This window comes from Pseudophryne corroboree, assembly GCF_028390025.1.
Source record: "Pseudophryne corroboree isolate aPseCor3 chromosome 3 unlocalized genomic scaffold, aPseCor3.hap2 SUPER_3_unloc_8, whole genome shotgun sequence".
NCBI classification, from domain to species: domain Eukaryota; kingdom Metazoa; phylum Chordata; class Amphibia; order Anura; family Myobatrachidae; genus Pseudophryne; species Pseudophryne corroboree.
This window is the reverse complement of record NW_026967574.1, coordinates 1095209-1112460: the sequence shown is the minus strand read 5'-3', so window position 1 is coordinate 1112460 and position 17252 is coordinate 1095209. Positions and strand designations below refer to the sequence as shown.

The 17252-nt window shown below is 48.0% G+C and overlaps 1 protein-coding gene across 1 annotated transcript in view; it reads right to left on the bottom strand.

Moving 5' to 3' along the window:
- Positions 1-2047, bottom strand: part of LOC134984770 (oocyte zinc finger protein XlCOF22-like) — a 29836-nt gene extending 27789 nt beyond the window's left edge. Inside the window, exons 1-3 of the mRNA XM_063950264.1 lie at positions 1971-2047; positions 1754-1851; positions 1005-1596 (exon numbers count right to left, since the gene is read on the bottom strand). Of these exons, the coding sequence (XP_063806334.1) occupies positions 1005-1596; positions 1754-1851; positions 1971-2004 (724 nt within the window). The 5' untranslated portion in view covers positions 2005-2047. The remainder of the gene's footprint in view (positions 1-1004; positions 1597-1753; positions 1852-1970) is intronic.
- Positions 2048-17252: the final 15205 nt, after the last annotated feature.

Sequence of the window (17252 nt, the reverse complement as noted above, 5' to 3'; positions counted from 1 at the left end):
CCGCTGAGAGCATACCTAAAGTCTAACACTAATGTAACAGCTGTTTTTATGGTAATTATTTTGGGCAATAGAGTAGGACCTGTAGTATAGTGGGATCCCTTGTCGGGGGCTGCAGGCTTAAATGCACTGAGCAATACATGAACTAAAACTCCACTGTTTATTATTGTTAGTTAATATAGTGAGTGCAAGACACATTTATGTATGTAGTAAGGCTACTGGGAGACCTTAGATTGAGCAATATTGGATCTGGCCATTACATTCCCTAAAGTCATAACCTCAGAACTGCACAGAGCAGGAACTATTATTCACAAGTAATTAGGAATGTGTTCATCATGAACAAGTCCACAATTACCGTCTGAAGGTTACACAATTATTTAAGGTCTACACAACTGATATTTGAGGATAAAGCCTTTAACACAAAACTCCCCTGAAGAAGTCACTATTGACGAAACGCGTTGGAAGACACGCAATTTGGATTTAGAGTGAATTGGAGTGGATAAGAACAAGCCCGCCCATGCAAGGGTGACAACACGTGCAAAACGCTTGTCTTCTGATTATACAGATATGTACTTGTGATAAGCTTTTAATCTGTTTTACTTGAAGTTCTAGATTCAAATTTCATTTTATTTCTGAATCTTATACGAATTGTATTTGGTGAGCTCAGGTCTACTGTATAGCAGGAAATATTTCATACCTGCATCATCTAACAAAATGCATATAAATTAGACACTCCACAAAAAACATTACTAATTATATTATATACATACATATATACACATTTATATATAAATCACTAATAATAAACTTCTGCTTGATATTTTTAATAACATTATACTATTGTGTGTAATAACTCTCTACATGGGATATTTGTCATGGATAGCCTTGTGTTAGAAACACCCAACTGAGAACAGGGCTGATGGCGGAGGAGGGTGTAGGATAAGAGATTGCTGTAGTGACTGAGCAATGAGAATATGTGACTTCTGTAATAAGTGTTTATTACTCACCTGTGCTGATATCTGTAGGGATCTCCTCCTCCTTACACTGCTGATCACCCCTCACATACGTCTCTTCTCCTCCCTCTATATCTTCTGCCTTCATATCAGTCACATACGTCTCTTCTTCTCCCTCTATATCTTCTGCCTTCATATCAGTCACATACGTCTCTTCTTCTCCCTCTATATCTTCTGCCTTTATATCAGTCACATACGTTTCTTCTTCTCCCTCTATATCTTCTGTCTTTATATCAGTCACATACGTCTCTTCTTCTCCCTCTGTATCTTCTGCCTTTATATCAGTCACATACGTCTCTTCTTCTCCCTCTATATCTTCTGCCTTTATATCAGTCACATACGTCTCTTCTTCTCCCTCTATATCTTCTGCCTTTATATCAGTCACATACGTCTCTTCTTCTCCCTCTGTATCTTCTGCCTTTATATCAGTCACATACGTCTCTTCTTCTCCCTCGGTATCTTCTGCCTTTATATCAGTCACATGCGTCTCTTCTTCTCCCTCTATATCTTCTCCCTTCATATCAGTCACATACGTCTCTTCTTCTCCCTCTATATGTTCTGACTTTATATCAGACAGACGTTCTTCCTAAATAACCCAAAAAATAATACAATGGCATTTGCATAGTGTTAGATTAAACTGAGGTAAAACAGTATAATATCAGTCTATAGGACACACAGCTCGTCTACAGATCATATAGTGACAGTCACTTTGGTATATTGGGGAGACCCTAAATCACACCTACCTGATCCTCCTGTGCGGTCCTGTGATTCTCCTCTGTACAATCCTGGGAATACAGAGGACGGGGACATCTCTCTGGGGTATCTCTGTTACTGGGCCCATCTGTAGGAGACACATAGTGACTGAGTACAGTGTATATATGTGATTATCAGATAATGTGTGTATATAGGGGGCCCCTATACCTGCTCTCCCCTGTACAATACATGACAGTCTCCTCTTACCCAGTGATGTGAGGAGCCGGTGATTCTCCATCATCACGTCCTTGTACAGACCCCTGTGTTCCTCTATATACTCCCCCTTCTGCATGGAGACATAGACAGTGACATCTTGACACCTTATAGGAACCTGACACAAACAGTGATATAGTCATCACCCAGACACATCCCCTGGTGTTACTGTATAATGTCCCATTCCCAGCAGTCACCTCTCCAGTCATCACCCAGACACGTCCCCTGGTGTTACTGTATAATGCCCCATTTCCAGCAGTCACCTCTCCAGTCATCACCCAGACACATCCCCCGGTGTTACTGGTATAATGCCCCATTCCCAGCAGTCACCTCTCCAGTCATCACCCGGACACATCCCCTGGTGTTACTGTATAATGTCCCATTCCCAGCAGTCACCTCTCCAGTCATCACCCAGACACATCCCTCGGTGTTACTGTATAATGCCCCATTCCCAGCAGTCACCTCTCCAGTCATCACTCAGACACATCCCCTGGTTTTACTGTATAATGCCCTATTCCCAGCAGTCACTTCCACAGTCATCACCCGGACACATCCCCTGGTGTTTCTGTATAATGTCCCTTTCCCAGCAGTCACCTCTCCTGTCATCACCCAGACACATCCCCTGGTGTTACTGTATAATGTCCCATTCCCAGCAGTCACCTCTCCAGTCATCACCCAGACACGTCCCCTGGTTTTACTGTATAATGCCCCATTCCCAGCAGTCACCTCTCCAGTCATCCCCCAGACACATCCCCTGGTGTTACTGTATAATGTCCCATTCCCAGCAGTCACCTCTCCAGTCATCACCCAGACACATCCCCTGGTGTTACTGTATAATGTCCCATTCCCAGCAGTCACCTCTCCAGTCACCACCCAGACACATCCCCGGTGTTAATGTATAACGTCCCATTCCCAGCAGTCACCTCTCCAGTCATCACACAGACACATCCCCTGGTGTTACTGTATAATGTCCCATTCCCAGCAGCCACATCTCCAGTCATCACCCAGACACGCCCCCTGTTGTTACTGTATAATGCCCCATTTCCAGCAGTCACCTCTCCAGTCATCAACCAGACACGTCCCCTGGTGTTACTGTATAATGTACCATTCCCAGCAGCCACCTCTCCAGTCATCACCCAGACACGTTCCCTGGTGTTACTGTATAATGTCCCATTCCCAGCAGTCACCTCTCCAGTCATCACCCAGACACATCCCCTGGTGTTACTGTATAATGTCAAGGGGTCAGCTTGCTGGGGGTAGCTTGCGTGGAATTTAATAAGTGTGGAATTAAGAAGTGTGTTATACGAATAGTTAAAAAAACAGTTGAACAAACATTGAGCACCATCAAGGAAAGGTAACTTACTTAAACAACTTATTCCTACAACACTTAACCCAAAATTATCTCACAAACGACCACAGCATGTTCATCAAACTACTGTTTCTTATTTCAATTCATGGAATTCTCACCAAATGTAACACATTCTACACTCACCCTAAAACTCACCCCTCTGTGCACATTACAGCTTCTATTCTCCACTCCCCTCTTCTAACCACTCATGAGCTTTATACTTACTTCTCTGCAAGTACTTTGACAACCACAATTGGCCACCAGAATAAACACTCGCAAACATCCACCAATATTTATCTCACTCTTCTGCTTTTATTAGCTGGTGCCATATCACCAAATCCAGGCCCCAACCACCTGTCCCTCTCACACACAGCTATCTCAAAACAACATTGAACTCCATCTAACCTTATAAACACGTGTCTCCCATCCCCCTCCAAGTCACTAAAATGTGGCTTATGGAATACACGCTCTGTTTGTAACAAATTAACATCCATCCATGACCTCTTCATATCTCACAACTTTAATCTGCTGGCTATAACAGAAACCGGGCTCACGCAATCAGACACGGCTTCCCATGCAGCACTGTCACACGGTGGTTTCCACTTCACACACACACCCCCAGGCCTGGTAATAGTAAAGGTGGTGGGGTTGGAATCTTACTGTCCCAACTTTTCACATACACTGTTCTACCTCAGGTTCCATCACTCGCATTCAAATCATTTGAAGTTCACTCTATCAGGATTTTCACTCCCTTCTCTCTGCGTGTTGCAGCTATCTATCGCCCTCCTGGGCAACCCAAACAACAATTTCTAGAAGATTTTTCTGCCTGGCTCCCACACATCTTATCCTCTGACATCTCCACCATCATTATGGGTCGATATCAATATAGCTCTTGACACTCCACAAACTGTTCATGCCTCCAAACTCCTCTCTCTAACCTCCTCTCTTGGCCTCACCCAATGGTCTGACATCACTACACACCAGAAGGGCCACTGCATTGATCTTGCGTTCACCAGGCTCTGCTCAGTTTCTGAATTCATTAACCCTCTCTCTGATCACATCCTGATCACCTTCACAATCTCTTCTATTACTCTAAATTCTATGACACTAAAACCTAGCAAGCCTCCTCTAACCCGCAGAAATACTAACAATACAAATTATCAACAACTTTCCACTTCTCTGCAACAACTGCGCTCACCAATCTCTACATTTACCACACCTGACACTGCTGTATCCCACCTGCACAAGACCCTAGAGAGTGCCCTTGATGAAGTGGCTCCAGCTACCCATCACACTCCACGTAGGCTTAGATGCCAACCATGGCACTCTAAATCATCAAGACACCTACAAAAACTGTCACGTAAAGTAAAACGTCAGTGGCGTAAATCTCAGAATCCAAGTGACTTCCTCACATATAAGACCACCTACCACTCCTATCATCAGGCTCTGGACACTGCCAAACATACGTCCAATCTTTCATCTCTTCTCATGTCACCAACCCCAAGCGACTTTCTAATACATATAAATCACTTCTTTACCCTCCCTCACCTCCCCCACTAGCTACTATCAGTGCACAAGATCTTGCCTCCTACTTCAAGGATAAGAGTGATAAAATCCGAGATGAAATGGTATGCTCTTCCTCAGCCAGTGACCTGCTCAATTCCCTACCTGAACCCTCTGGCACTTTCTCTTCATTTGATCCCACAAGTGAAGATGAAGTATCATCAGTCTTTCCATCCTCCTACTCCACTACCTCTCCTCTTGATCCTATACCCTCACAGGTCAGTAAAACTTTGTCTCCTGTGCTTATCCCAACCTTAACTAAAATCTGTAATCTCTCTCTCTACTGGTATCTTTCCTTCTCTGTATAAGCATGCAGTGATTACTCCCATTCTAAACAAACACAACTCTGACCCGAACACTCTCTAACTACTGTCCCATTTCTCAGCTACCATATCCCTCCAAGCTACTTGAGAGACTTGCCTACACTCGCCTTACACACATTCTTAACTCCCACAATTTATTGGACCCACTTCAGTCAGGCTTTCATGCCCAACACTCCACAGAGACGGTGCTGACCAAAGTAGTGAATGATCTAGTCACTGCTAGATCTAAAGGCCATTACTCACTACTCATTCTTCTAGATCTCTCTGCTGCTTATGACATCATTGACCACTCTCTTCTCATACAAATACTACAATCTCTAGGTCTTCAGGACAAGGCCCTCTCCTGGTTCTCATCCTACCTATCTAATCGCTCTTTCAGTGTTCACTTCTCTGATTCTATCTCTTCTTCTCTACCTCTATCAGTTGGAGTACCGCAAGGCTCAGACTGGGGTCCTCTGCTGTTCTCAATCTATACCTCATTTCATCGCTGGGTGATCATATCATACAACCCATTAAGAAACTGGCAAGCTGGTGGACCATTATGCAACAGGTAGCATCTATCCTTGTGTACTAATGCCTATTCCCCCATAGATTGTAAGCATGCAAGCAGGGCCTTCCTACATCTATGTCTGTCTGGTTTTACCCAATTTTGTTCTATTACTGTTGTTTTAATTGTAAAGTGCAACGGAATATGCTGCGCTATATAAGAAACTGCTAATAAATAAATATTAAAATAAATACAACACAGGCCGCTGCCCCTGTATACTATGACAACACAGGAAGCTAGCCCTGTATATTATGACAACACAGGCCGCTCCCCCTGTATACTATGACCGTACAGGATGCTATCCCTGTATATTATGACAACACAGGCCGCTCCCTCTGTATATTATGACAACACAGGCCGCTCCCCTATATACTATGACAGCACAGGATGCTACCCCTGTATATTATAGCAACACACGCCGCTCCCCCTGTATACTATGACAGTACAGGATGCTATCCCTGTATATTATGACAACACAGGTCGCTCCTTCTGTATATTATGACAACACAGGCAGCTCCCCTATATACTATGACAGCACAGGATGCTACACCTGTATATTATAGCAACACAGGCCGCTCCCCTTGTATACTATGACAGCACAGGCCACTCCCCCTGTATATTATGACAACACAGGCCGCTCCCCTGTATACTATGACAGCACAGGATGCTACCCCTGTATATTACAGCAACACAGGCCGCTCCCCCTGTATACTATGACAGCACAGGCCACTACCCCTGTATACAATGACAACACAGGATGCTAGACCTGTATATTATGACAATACAGGCCGCTCCCCCTGTATACTATGACAGCACAGGATGCTACCCCTGTATATTATGAAAACACAGGCTGCTCCCCTTGTATACTATGACAGCACAGGATGCTACCCCTGTATATTATGACAACACACGCCACTCCTTCTGTATAGAAAGACAATACAAGCCGCTCACCCTATATAATAATAGGAACAAGAAACCACAGGCCCCTCCGCCTGTATATTATGGCAACACAGGTCGCTCCTCCTGTATACTATGACAGTACCGGACGATACCCCTGTATATTATGCCACTACAAACATATATATTGGTAGATGCTCAATTAGCTTAGTGATATCATTCAGGTGCTCGAAAGGGAGGGGTATTTCTGAGCAAGAAAGAAAGGCAATTGGTTTCCCCCAGCACCCTGAATGATAACTGTAACCAGATCTAAATCCCACATGATAATAGAATTCAGAGATCTTCGTTACACATATTTGCGCAAATGTGTGAATAAGCCCCAAAGCCGCATCAAGGCGTCTCTGTATATTTGGGGTCCCTAGCGCTATATCTAGGTGCAGGGTGTGGCACCCCAAAACACCAGCATAAGCCAGAAAGCCCAGCGTAGCATACCAGTGAAAAAATAAGAATTTACTTACCGATAATTCTATTTCTCGGAGTCCGTAGTGGATGCTGGGGTTCCTGAAAGGACCATGGGGAATAGCGGCTCCGCAGGAGACAGGGCACAAAAAGTAAAGCTTTAGGATCAGGTGGTGTGCACTGGCTCCTCCCCCTATGACCCTCCTCCAAGCCTCAGTTAGGATACTGTGCCTGGACGAGCGTACACAATAAGGAAGGATTTTGAATCCCGGGTAAGACTCATACCAGCCACACCAATCACACTGTACAACCTGTGATCTGAACCCAGTTAACAGTATGATAACAGCGGAGCCTCTGACAAGATGGCTCACAACAATAATAACCCGATTTTTGTAACTATGTACAAGTATTGCAGATAATCCGCACTTGGGATGGGCGCCCAGCATCCACTACGGACTCCGAGAAATAGAATTATCGGTAAGTAAATTCTTATTTTCTCTATCGTCCTAGTGGATGCTGGGGTTCCTGAAAGGACCATGGGGATTATACCAAAGCTCCCAAACGGGCGGGAGAGTGCGGATGACTCTGCAGCACCGAATGAGAGAACTCCAGGTCCTCCTTAGCCAGGGTATCAAATTTGTAGGATTTTACAAACGTGTTCTCCCCCGACCACGTAGCCGCTCGGCAAAGTTGTAAAGCCGAGACCCCTCGGGCAGCCGCCCAAGATGAGCCCACCTTCCTTGTGGAATGGGCATTTACATATTTTTGGCTGTGGCAAGCCTGCCACAGAATGTGCAAGCTGAATTGTACTACACATCCAACGAGCAATAGTCTGCTTAGAAGTAGGGGCACCCAGCTTGTTGGGTGCATACAGGATAAAACAGCAAGTCAGATTTCCTGACTCCAGCCGACCTGGAAAACTATATTTTCAGGGCCCTGACAACATCTAGCAACTTGGAGTCCTCCAAGTCCCTAGTAGGCGCAAGGCACCACAATAAGCTGGTTCAGGTGAAACACTGACACCACCTTAGGGAGAAAACTGGGGACGAGTCCGCAGCTCTGCCCTGTCCGAATGGACAAACAGATATGGTCTTTTTTGAGAAAAAAACCACCAATTTGACACTCGCCTGGCCCAGGCAAGGGCCAAGAGCATGGTCACTTTCCATGTGAGATGCTTCAAATCCACAGATTTGAATGGTTTTAAACCAATGTGATTCGAGGAATCCCAGAACTACGTTGAGATCCCACAGTGCCACTGGAGGCACAACAAAGGGGTTGTATATGCAATACTCCCTTGACAAACTTCTGGACTTCAGGAACTGAAGCCAATTCTTTCTGGAAGAAAATCGACAGGGCCGAAATTTGAACCTTAATGGACCCCAATTTGAGGCCCATAGACACTCCTGTTTGCAGGAAATGCAGGAATCGACCGAGTTGAAATTCCTCTGTGGGGGCCTTCTTGGCCTCACACCACGCAACATAATTTTTGCCACATGTGGTGATAACGTTGTGCGGTCACCACCTTCCTGGCATTGACCAGGGTAGGAATGACCTCTTCCGGAATTCTTTTCCCCCTAGGATCCAGCGTTCAACCGCCATGCCGTCAAACGCGGCCGCGGTAAGTCTTGGAACAGACATGGTACTTGCTGAAGCAAGTCCCTTCCTAGCGGCAGAGGCCATGAGTCCTCTGTAAGCATCTCTTGAAGTTCCGGGTACCAAATCCCTCTTGGCAAATCCGGAGCCACGAGTATAGTTCTTACTCCTCTACGTCTTATAATTCTCAATACCTTGGGTATGAGAGGCAGAGGAGGGAACACATACACCGACTGGTACACCTACTGTGTTACCAGAACATCCACAGCTATTGCTTGAAAGTCTCTTGACCTGGCGCAATACCTGTCCCGTTTTTTGTTCAGGCGGGACGCCATCATGTCCACCTTTGGTATTTCCCAATGGTTCACAATCATGTGGAAAAACTTCCCGATTAAGTTTCCACTCTCCCGGGTGGAGGTCGTGCCTGCTGAGGAAATCTGCTTCCCAGTTTCCATTCCCGGAATGAACACTGCTGACAGTGCTATCACATGATTTTCCGCCCAGCGAAAAGTCCTTGCAGTTTTTGCCATTACCCTCCTGCTTCTTGTGCCGCCCTGTCTGTTTACGTGGGCGACTGCCGTGATGTTTTTCCCACTGGATCAATACCGGCTGACCTTGAAGCAGAGGTCTTACTAAGCTTAGAGCATTATAAATTTACCCTTAGCTCCAGTATATTTATGTGGAGAAAAGTCTCCAGACTTGATCACACTCCCTGGAAATTTTTTCCTTGTGTGACTGCTCCCCAGCCTCTCGGGCTGGCCTCCGTGGTCACCAGCATCCAATCCTGAATGCCGAATCTGCGGCCCTCTAGAAGATGAGCACTCTGTAACCACCACAGGAGAGACACCCTTGTCCTTGGATATAGGGTTATCCGCTGATGCATCTGAAGATGCGATCCGGACCATTTGTCCAGCAGATCCCACTGAAAAGTTCTTGCGTGAATGGAATTGCTTCGTAGGAAGCCACCATTTTTACCAGGACCCTTGTGCAATGATGCACTGACACTTTTCCTGGTTTTAGGAGGTTCCTGACTAGCTCGGATAACTCCCTGGCTTTTTCTTCCAGGAGAAACACCTTTTTCTGGACTGTGTCCAGAATCATCCCTAGGCACATCAGACGTGTCGTCGGGATCAGCTGCGATTTTGGAATATTTAGAATCCACCCGTGCTGTTGTAGCAGTATCCGAGATAGTGCTACTCCGACCTCCAACTGTTCCCTGGACTTTGCCCTTATCAGGAGATCGTCCAAGTAAGGGATAATTAAGACGCCTTTTCTTCGCAGAAGAATCATCATTTCGGCCATTACCTTGGTAAAGACCCGGGGTGCCGTGGACAATCCAAACGGCAGCGTCTGAAACTGATAGTGACAGTTCTGTAACACGAACCTGAGGTACCCTTGGTGAGAAGGGCAAATTTGGGACATGGAGGTAAGCATCCCTGATGTCCCGGGACACTATATAGTCCCCTTCTTCCTGGTTCGTTATCACTGCTCTGAGTGACTCCATCTAGATTTGAACCTTTGTAAGTGTTCAAATTTTTCAGATTTAGAATAGGTCTTACCTAGTCTTCTGGCTTCAGTACCACAATATAGTGTGGAATAATACCCCTTTCCTTGTTGTAGGAGGGGTAATTTGATTATCACCTGCTGGGAATACAGCTTGTGAATTGTTTCCCATACTGCCTCCTTGTCGGAGGGATACATTGGTAAAGCAGACTTCAGGAGCCTGCGAGGGGGAAACGTCTCGACATTCCAATCTGTACCCCTGGGATACTACTTGTAGGATCCAGGGGTCCTGTACGGTCCCAGCGTCATGCTGAGAGTTTGGCAGAAGCGGTGGAGGGCTTCTGTTCCTGGGAATGGGCTGCCTGCTGCAGTCTTCTTCCCTTTCCTCTATCCCTGGGCAGATATGACTCTTATAGGGACGAAAGGACTGAGGCTGAAAAGACGGTGTCTTTTTCTGCAGAGATGTGACTTAGGGTAAAAACGGTGGATTTTCCAGCAGTTGCCGTGGCCACCAGGTCCGATGGACCGACCCCACATAACTCCTCTTCCTTTATACGGCAATACACCTTTGTGCCGTTTGGAATCTGCATCACCTGACCACTGTCGTGTCCATAAACATCTTCTGGCAGATATGGACATCGCACTGAAGGGCCCTACTCACTGGCCGACCCGCCGCCGAGCTGCCCGACGGCGGATACGGCCGACGAGCGACCCGGCGGCGGGGGGGCAGTGACGGGGGGAGTGAAGTTTCTTCACTCCCCCCGTCACCCGGCTGCATTGAAGTGCAGGCAAATATGGACGAGATCGTCCATATTGGCCTGCATGCACAGCCGACGGGAGACCAGCGATGAACGAGCGCGGGGACGCGCATCGTTCATCGCTGGAGTCTCCACACTGAAAGATATGAACGAGTTCTCGTTCATTTATGAACGAGATCGTTCATATCTTTCAGTATATCGGCCAGTGTGTAGGGCCTATTACTCTTGATGCCAGAGTGCAAATATCCCTCTGTGCATCTCGCATATATAGAAATGCATCCTTTAAATGCTCTATAGTCAATAAAATACTGTCCCTGTCAAGGGTATCAATATTTTTAGTCAGGGAATCCGACCAAGCCACCCCAGCTCTGCACATCCAGGCTGAGGCGATCGCTGGTCGCAGTATAACACCAGTATGTGTGTATATACTTTTTAAGATATTTTCCAGCCTCCTGTCAGCTGGCTCCTTGAGGACGGCCCTCTCTATAGACGGTACCGCCACTTGTTTTGATAAGCGTGTGAGCGCCTTATCCACCCTAAGGGGTGTTTCCCAACGCGCCCTAACTTCTGGCGGGAAAGGGTATACCGCCAATAATTTTCTATCGGGGGGAACCCACGCATCATCACACACTTCATTTATTTATCTGATTCAGGAAAAACTACAGGTACCGTATTTGCCGGCGTATAAGACGACTGGGCGTATAAGACGACCCCCCAACATTTCCACTCAAAATATAGAGTTTCTTATGTACTCGCCATATAAGACTACCCCCTCTTCCGCACACCTTCCACACACCGCTGTCCCCCCTGCCTAAGCCGCTGTCCCCCCCTTCTTATGCATACCTTGATACTCCAAATCTCTTATACTGTAAGAGACATGTCAGTGCTGCCACTGTCCGCTGTCCTCCCTGCCTAACCGCCTGTCACTGCTGAATGTGACAGGCGGTTAGGCAGGGAGGACAGCGGCAGCACTGACATGTCTCTTATAAGAGATTTGGAATAGCAAGGTATGCATAAGAAGGGGGGGCAGGTGTCACATGCCGAGGGGTGACACCAAAATGTCGGCTCCTGCTCAGTGACATGAGCCGGGTGCTGCACTGTAACAATACGTGCAGCATCTGGCTCCTGTCCCTGTGTAGGAGCCGGCACTGCATTCGAGAGAGACTTCATAGCGCCGTACACTCACCGTACACTCACACAGGTGAGATAGAGGCACTTCACGGGGGAAGTGGGGGGGGCAGCCAATATCATCTTCTTAACCCCTGGATTGCTGAAAACGGGGGTCCGCCCGCGAGGCCATGCCCCCTTTTGCTAGACCACGCCCCTGTTTCGCGACTTCCCGCACGCGACTTCCCGCTCGGCGTATAAGACGATACCCGGCGTATAAGACGACCCCCCGCTTGGAGGCATGTTTTTCAGGGGGAAAAAGTCGTCTTATACGCCAGCAAATACGGTAGTTTTTTCACATCCCACATAATACCCTCTTTTGTGGTACTTGTAGTATCAGAAATATGTAACACCTCCTTCATTGCCCTTAACAAGTAACGTGTGGCCCTAAAGGGAAATACGTTTGTTTCTTCACCGTCGACACTGAAATCAGTGTCCGTGTCTGTCGACCGACTGAGGTAAAAGGACGTTTTAACGCCCCTGACGGTGTTTGAGACGCCTGGACAGGTACTAATTTGTTTGCCAGCCGTCTCATGTCGCCAACCGACCTTGCAGCGTGTTGACATTATCACGTAATCCCATAAATAAGCCATCCATTCCGGTGTCGACTCCCTAGAGAGTGACATCACCATTACAGGCAATTTGCTCCGCCTCCTCACCAACATCGTCCTCATACATGTCGACACACACGTACCGTCATATAGCACACACACACAGGAAATGCTCTGATAGAGGACAGGACCCCACTAGCCCTTTGGGGAGACAGAGGGAGAGTTTGCCAGCACACACCAAAGCGCTATATTTTACAGGGATAGCCTTATAATAAGTGCTCCCTTATAGCTGCTTTTATAAAATCACAATTTCGCCAAATTTTGCCCCCCCTCTCTTGATTTAACCCTGTTTCTGAAGTGCAGTGCAGGGGAGAGCCTGGGAGCCTTCCTGACCAGCGGAACTGTGTGAGGAAATGGCGCTGTGTGCTGAGGAGATAGGCCCCGCCCCCTTTTCGGCGGGCTCGTCTCCCGCTTAAAAATGGATTCTGGCAGGGGTTAAATATCTCCATATAGCCCCGGAGGCTATATGTGAGGTATTTTTTGCCAAAAAAAGGATTTTCATTGCTGCCCAGGGCGCCCCCCCCCCCAGCGCCCTGCACCCTCAGTGACTGCCGTGTGAAGTGTGCTGAGAGGAAAATGGCGCACAGCTGCAGTGCTGTGCACTACCTTAAGAAGACTGAGGAGTCTTCTGCCGCCGATTCTGGACCTTCTTCTCCTTTCAGCATCTGCAAGGGGGCCGGCGGCGAGGCTCCGGTGACCATCCAGGCTGTACCTGTGATCGTCCCTCTGGAGCTAATGTCCAGTAGCCAAAGAAGCCAATCCATCCTGCACGCAGGTGAGTTCACTTCTTCTCCCCTAAGTCCCTCGATGCAGTGATCCTGTTGCCAGCAGGACTCACTGTAAAATAAAAAACCTAAACTAAACTTTTCTAAGCAGCTCTTTAGGAGAGCCACCTAGATTGCACCCTTCTCGGCCGGGCACAAAAACCTAACTGAGGCTTGGAGGAGGGTCATAGGGGGAGGAGCCAGTGCACACCACCTGATCCTAAAGCTTTACTTTTTGTGCCCTGTCTCCTGCGGAGCCGCTATTCCCCATGGTCCTTTCAGGAACCCCAGCATCCACTAGGACGATAGAGAGAACTATAGTTATGCCACTAACCCTGTATACAATGACGACACAGGATGCTAGACCTGTATATTATGACAACACAGGCCGCTCCCACTGTATACTTTGACAGCACAGGATGCTACCCATGTATATTATGACAACACAGACCACTTCTTCTGTATAGAAAGCCAATACATGCTGCTCACCCTATATAATAGTAACAAGACACCACAGGCCGCTCCTCCTGTATATTATGACAGCACAGGCCGCTCCCCCTGTATACTATGACAGCACAGGATGCAACCCCTGTATACTATGACAGCACAGACCACTTCTTCTGTATAGAAAGCCAATACATGCTGCTCACCCTATATAATAATAGTAACAAGACACCACAGGCTGCTACCCTGTATACTATGACAGCACAGGCTGCTCCCCCTGTATCCAATGATGGCACAGGATGATATCCCTCTATATTATGACAATACAGGCCGCTCCCCCTGTATACTATGACAGCACAGGATGCTACCCCTGTATACTATGACAGCACAGGATGCTACCCCTGTATATTATGAAAACACAGGCCGCTCCCCCTGTAAACTATGACAGCACAGGCTGCTCCCCCTGTATCCAATGATGGCACAGGATGATATCCCTCTATATTATGACAATACAGGCCGCTCCCCCTGTATACTATGAAAGCACAGGATGCTACCCCTGTATATTACAGCAACACAGGCCACTCCTCCTGTATAATATGACAGCACAGGATGCTACCCCTGTATATTATGAAAACACAGGCCGCTCCCCCTGTACACTATGAAAGCACAGGATGCTACCCCTGTATATTACAGCAACACAGGCCACTCCTCCTGTATAATATGACAGCACAGGATGCTACCCCTGTATATTATGACAACACAGACTGCTCCCCCTGTACACTATGACAGCACAGGATGCTACCCATGTATATTATGACAACACAGGCCACTCTCCCTGTATACAATGACGGCACAGGATGCTACCCCTGTATATTATGACAACACAGGCCGCTCCACCTGTATACTATGACAGCACATGTTGCTACCCCTGTATATTATGTTAATACAGACCGCTCCCCCTGTATACTATGACAACACATTATGCTACCCTTGTATATTATGAAAACACAGGCCGCTCCTCCTGTATACTATGACAACACAGGCTGCTACCCCTGTATATTTTAGCAACACAGGTCGCTCCCCCTGTATACTATGACAGCACAGGATGCTACCCCTGTATACAATGACAGCACAGGCCACTTCTTCTGTATAGAAAGCCAATACATGCTGCTCACCCTATATAATAATAGTAACAAGACGCCACAGGCCCCTCCCCCTGTATACTATGACAGCACAGGCTGCTCCCCCTGTATATTATGACAACACAGGCCGCTCCCCCTGTATACTATGACAGCACAGGATGACAACACAGGCCGCTCCTCCAGTATACTATGACAGCACAGGATGCTACCCCTGTATATTATGACAATACAGGCCGCTCCCCCTGTATACGATGACAGCACAGGATGCTACCCCTGTATATTATGACAGCACAGGCCGCTCCTCCTGTATACTATGACAACACAGGATGCTATCCCTGTATATTATGACAACACAGGCCGCTCCCCCTGTATACTACGACAGCTCAGGATGCTAATATAGAAAGCCAATACATGCCGCTCACCCTATATAATAATAATAATAAGACACCACAGGACCCTCCACCTGTATATTATGACAGTACAGGCCGCTACCCCTGTATATTATGACAACACATGCTGCTCCCCTGAATATTAATACAACACAGGTCGCTCCCCCTGTATAGTACAATGCCAAAGGACACAACACCTGTAATGTTCCATTTATGGAAATACAGTAACGGCGGGGTCTGCGCCACCCGTATTACGGTAACGGCAGGGTCTGCTCCACCCGTATTACGGCAACGGCGTGGTCTGCGCCACCTGTATTACGGTAACGGCGGGGTCTGTGTCACCTGTATTACGGTAACGGCGGGCTCTGCGCCACCTGTATTACGGTAACGGCGGGGCCTGCGCCACCTGTATTACGGTAAAGCTGGGGTCTGCGCCACCTGTATTACGGTAACGCCGGGGTCTTAAACTCCGGGGTCTGCTCCGCTTGTATTACTGTAACGCCGGGGTCTGCACCACCTGTATTACGGTAACGCCGGGGTCTTTAACTCCGGGGTCTAAGCCGCTTTTATTACGGTAACGCTGGGGTCTGCACCACCTGTATTACGGTAACGGCGGGGTCTGCACCTCCTGTATTACGGTAACGGCAGGGTCTGCGCCACTGTAATACGGTAACGGCGGGGTCTGCGCCACCTGTATTATGGTAACTACGGGGTCTGCGCCACCTGTATTATGGTAACTACGGGGTCTACGCCACCTGTATTACGGTAACTATGGGGTCTGCGCCACTGTAATACGGTAACGGCGGGGTCTGCGCCACCTGTATTACGGTAACGTCGGGGTCTGCACCACCTGTATTACGCTAGCGCCGGGGTCTGCGTCACCTGTATTAAGGTAACGGCGGGGTCTGCTCCACCTGTATTACGGTAACGGCGGGGTCTGCACCACCTGTATTACGGTAACGGCGGGGTCTGCGCCACTGTATTACGGTAACGGCGGGGTCTGCGCCACCTGTATTACGGTAACGGCAGGGGCTGCGCCACCTTTATTACGGTAACGGCGGGGTCTGTGACGCCTGTATTACGGTAACGGCGGGGTCTGTGACGCCTGTATTACGGTAACGGCGGGGTCTGCGACACCTGTATTACGGTAACGGCGGGGTCTGCGTCACCTGTATTACGGTAACGGCGAGGTCTGCGACACCTGTATTACGGTAACGGCGGGGTCTGCTCCACCTGTATTACGGTAACGGCGGCGTCTGCGCCACCTGTATTATGGTAACGGCGGGGTCTGCGCCACCTGTATTACGGTAACGGCGGGGTCTGCGCCACCTGTATTACGGTAATGGCGGGGTCTGCTCCACCTGTATCACGGTAACGGCGGGGTCTGCGCCACCTGTATTACAGTAATAGGACACTAGAATGTCAGCCACCTGTACAGGGATAATGCAGCACCAGAGGCTGCTCCAGCTGCACTATAACAAGGCACCAGAGGCTGCTCCCCCTGTAGTACAGAACCTGACACCAGAGCTGCTCAGCCTATAGAATAATAATAATAATATCATTACCTGCTGCCAGACACAGCAATGGCTGCTCTCTGCTCCTGCTGCCTTGTGGGAATGATAGAAGGAAGGCGGAGCTCAGACCAGGGGAAAATGGCCGCCGCTCCTGACGTCACTACACGGCCAGGGAACCTATTGCTGCTGCCTGACTTGTCTACAAGAAAATGGCCGCCGGCCTCCTGCACTGAGGACTTTTATGGTTTAAATAT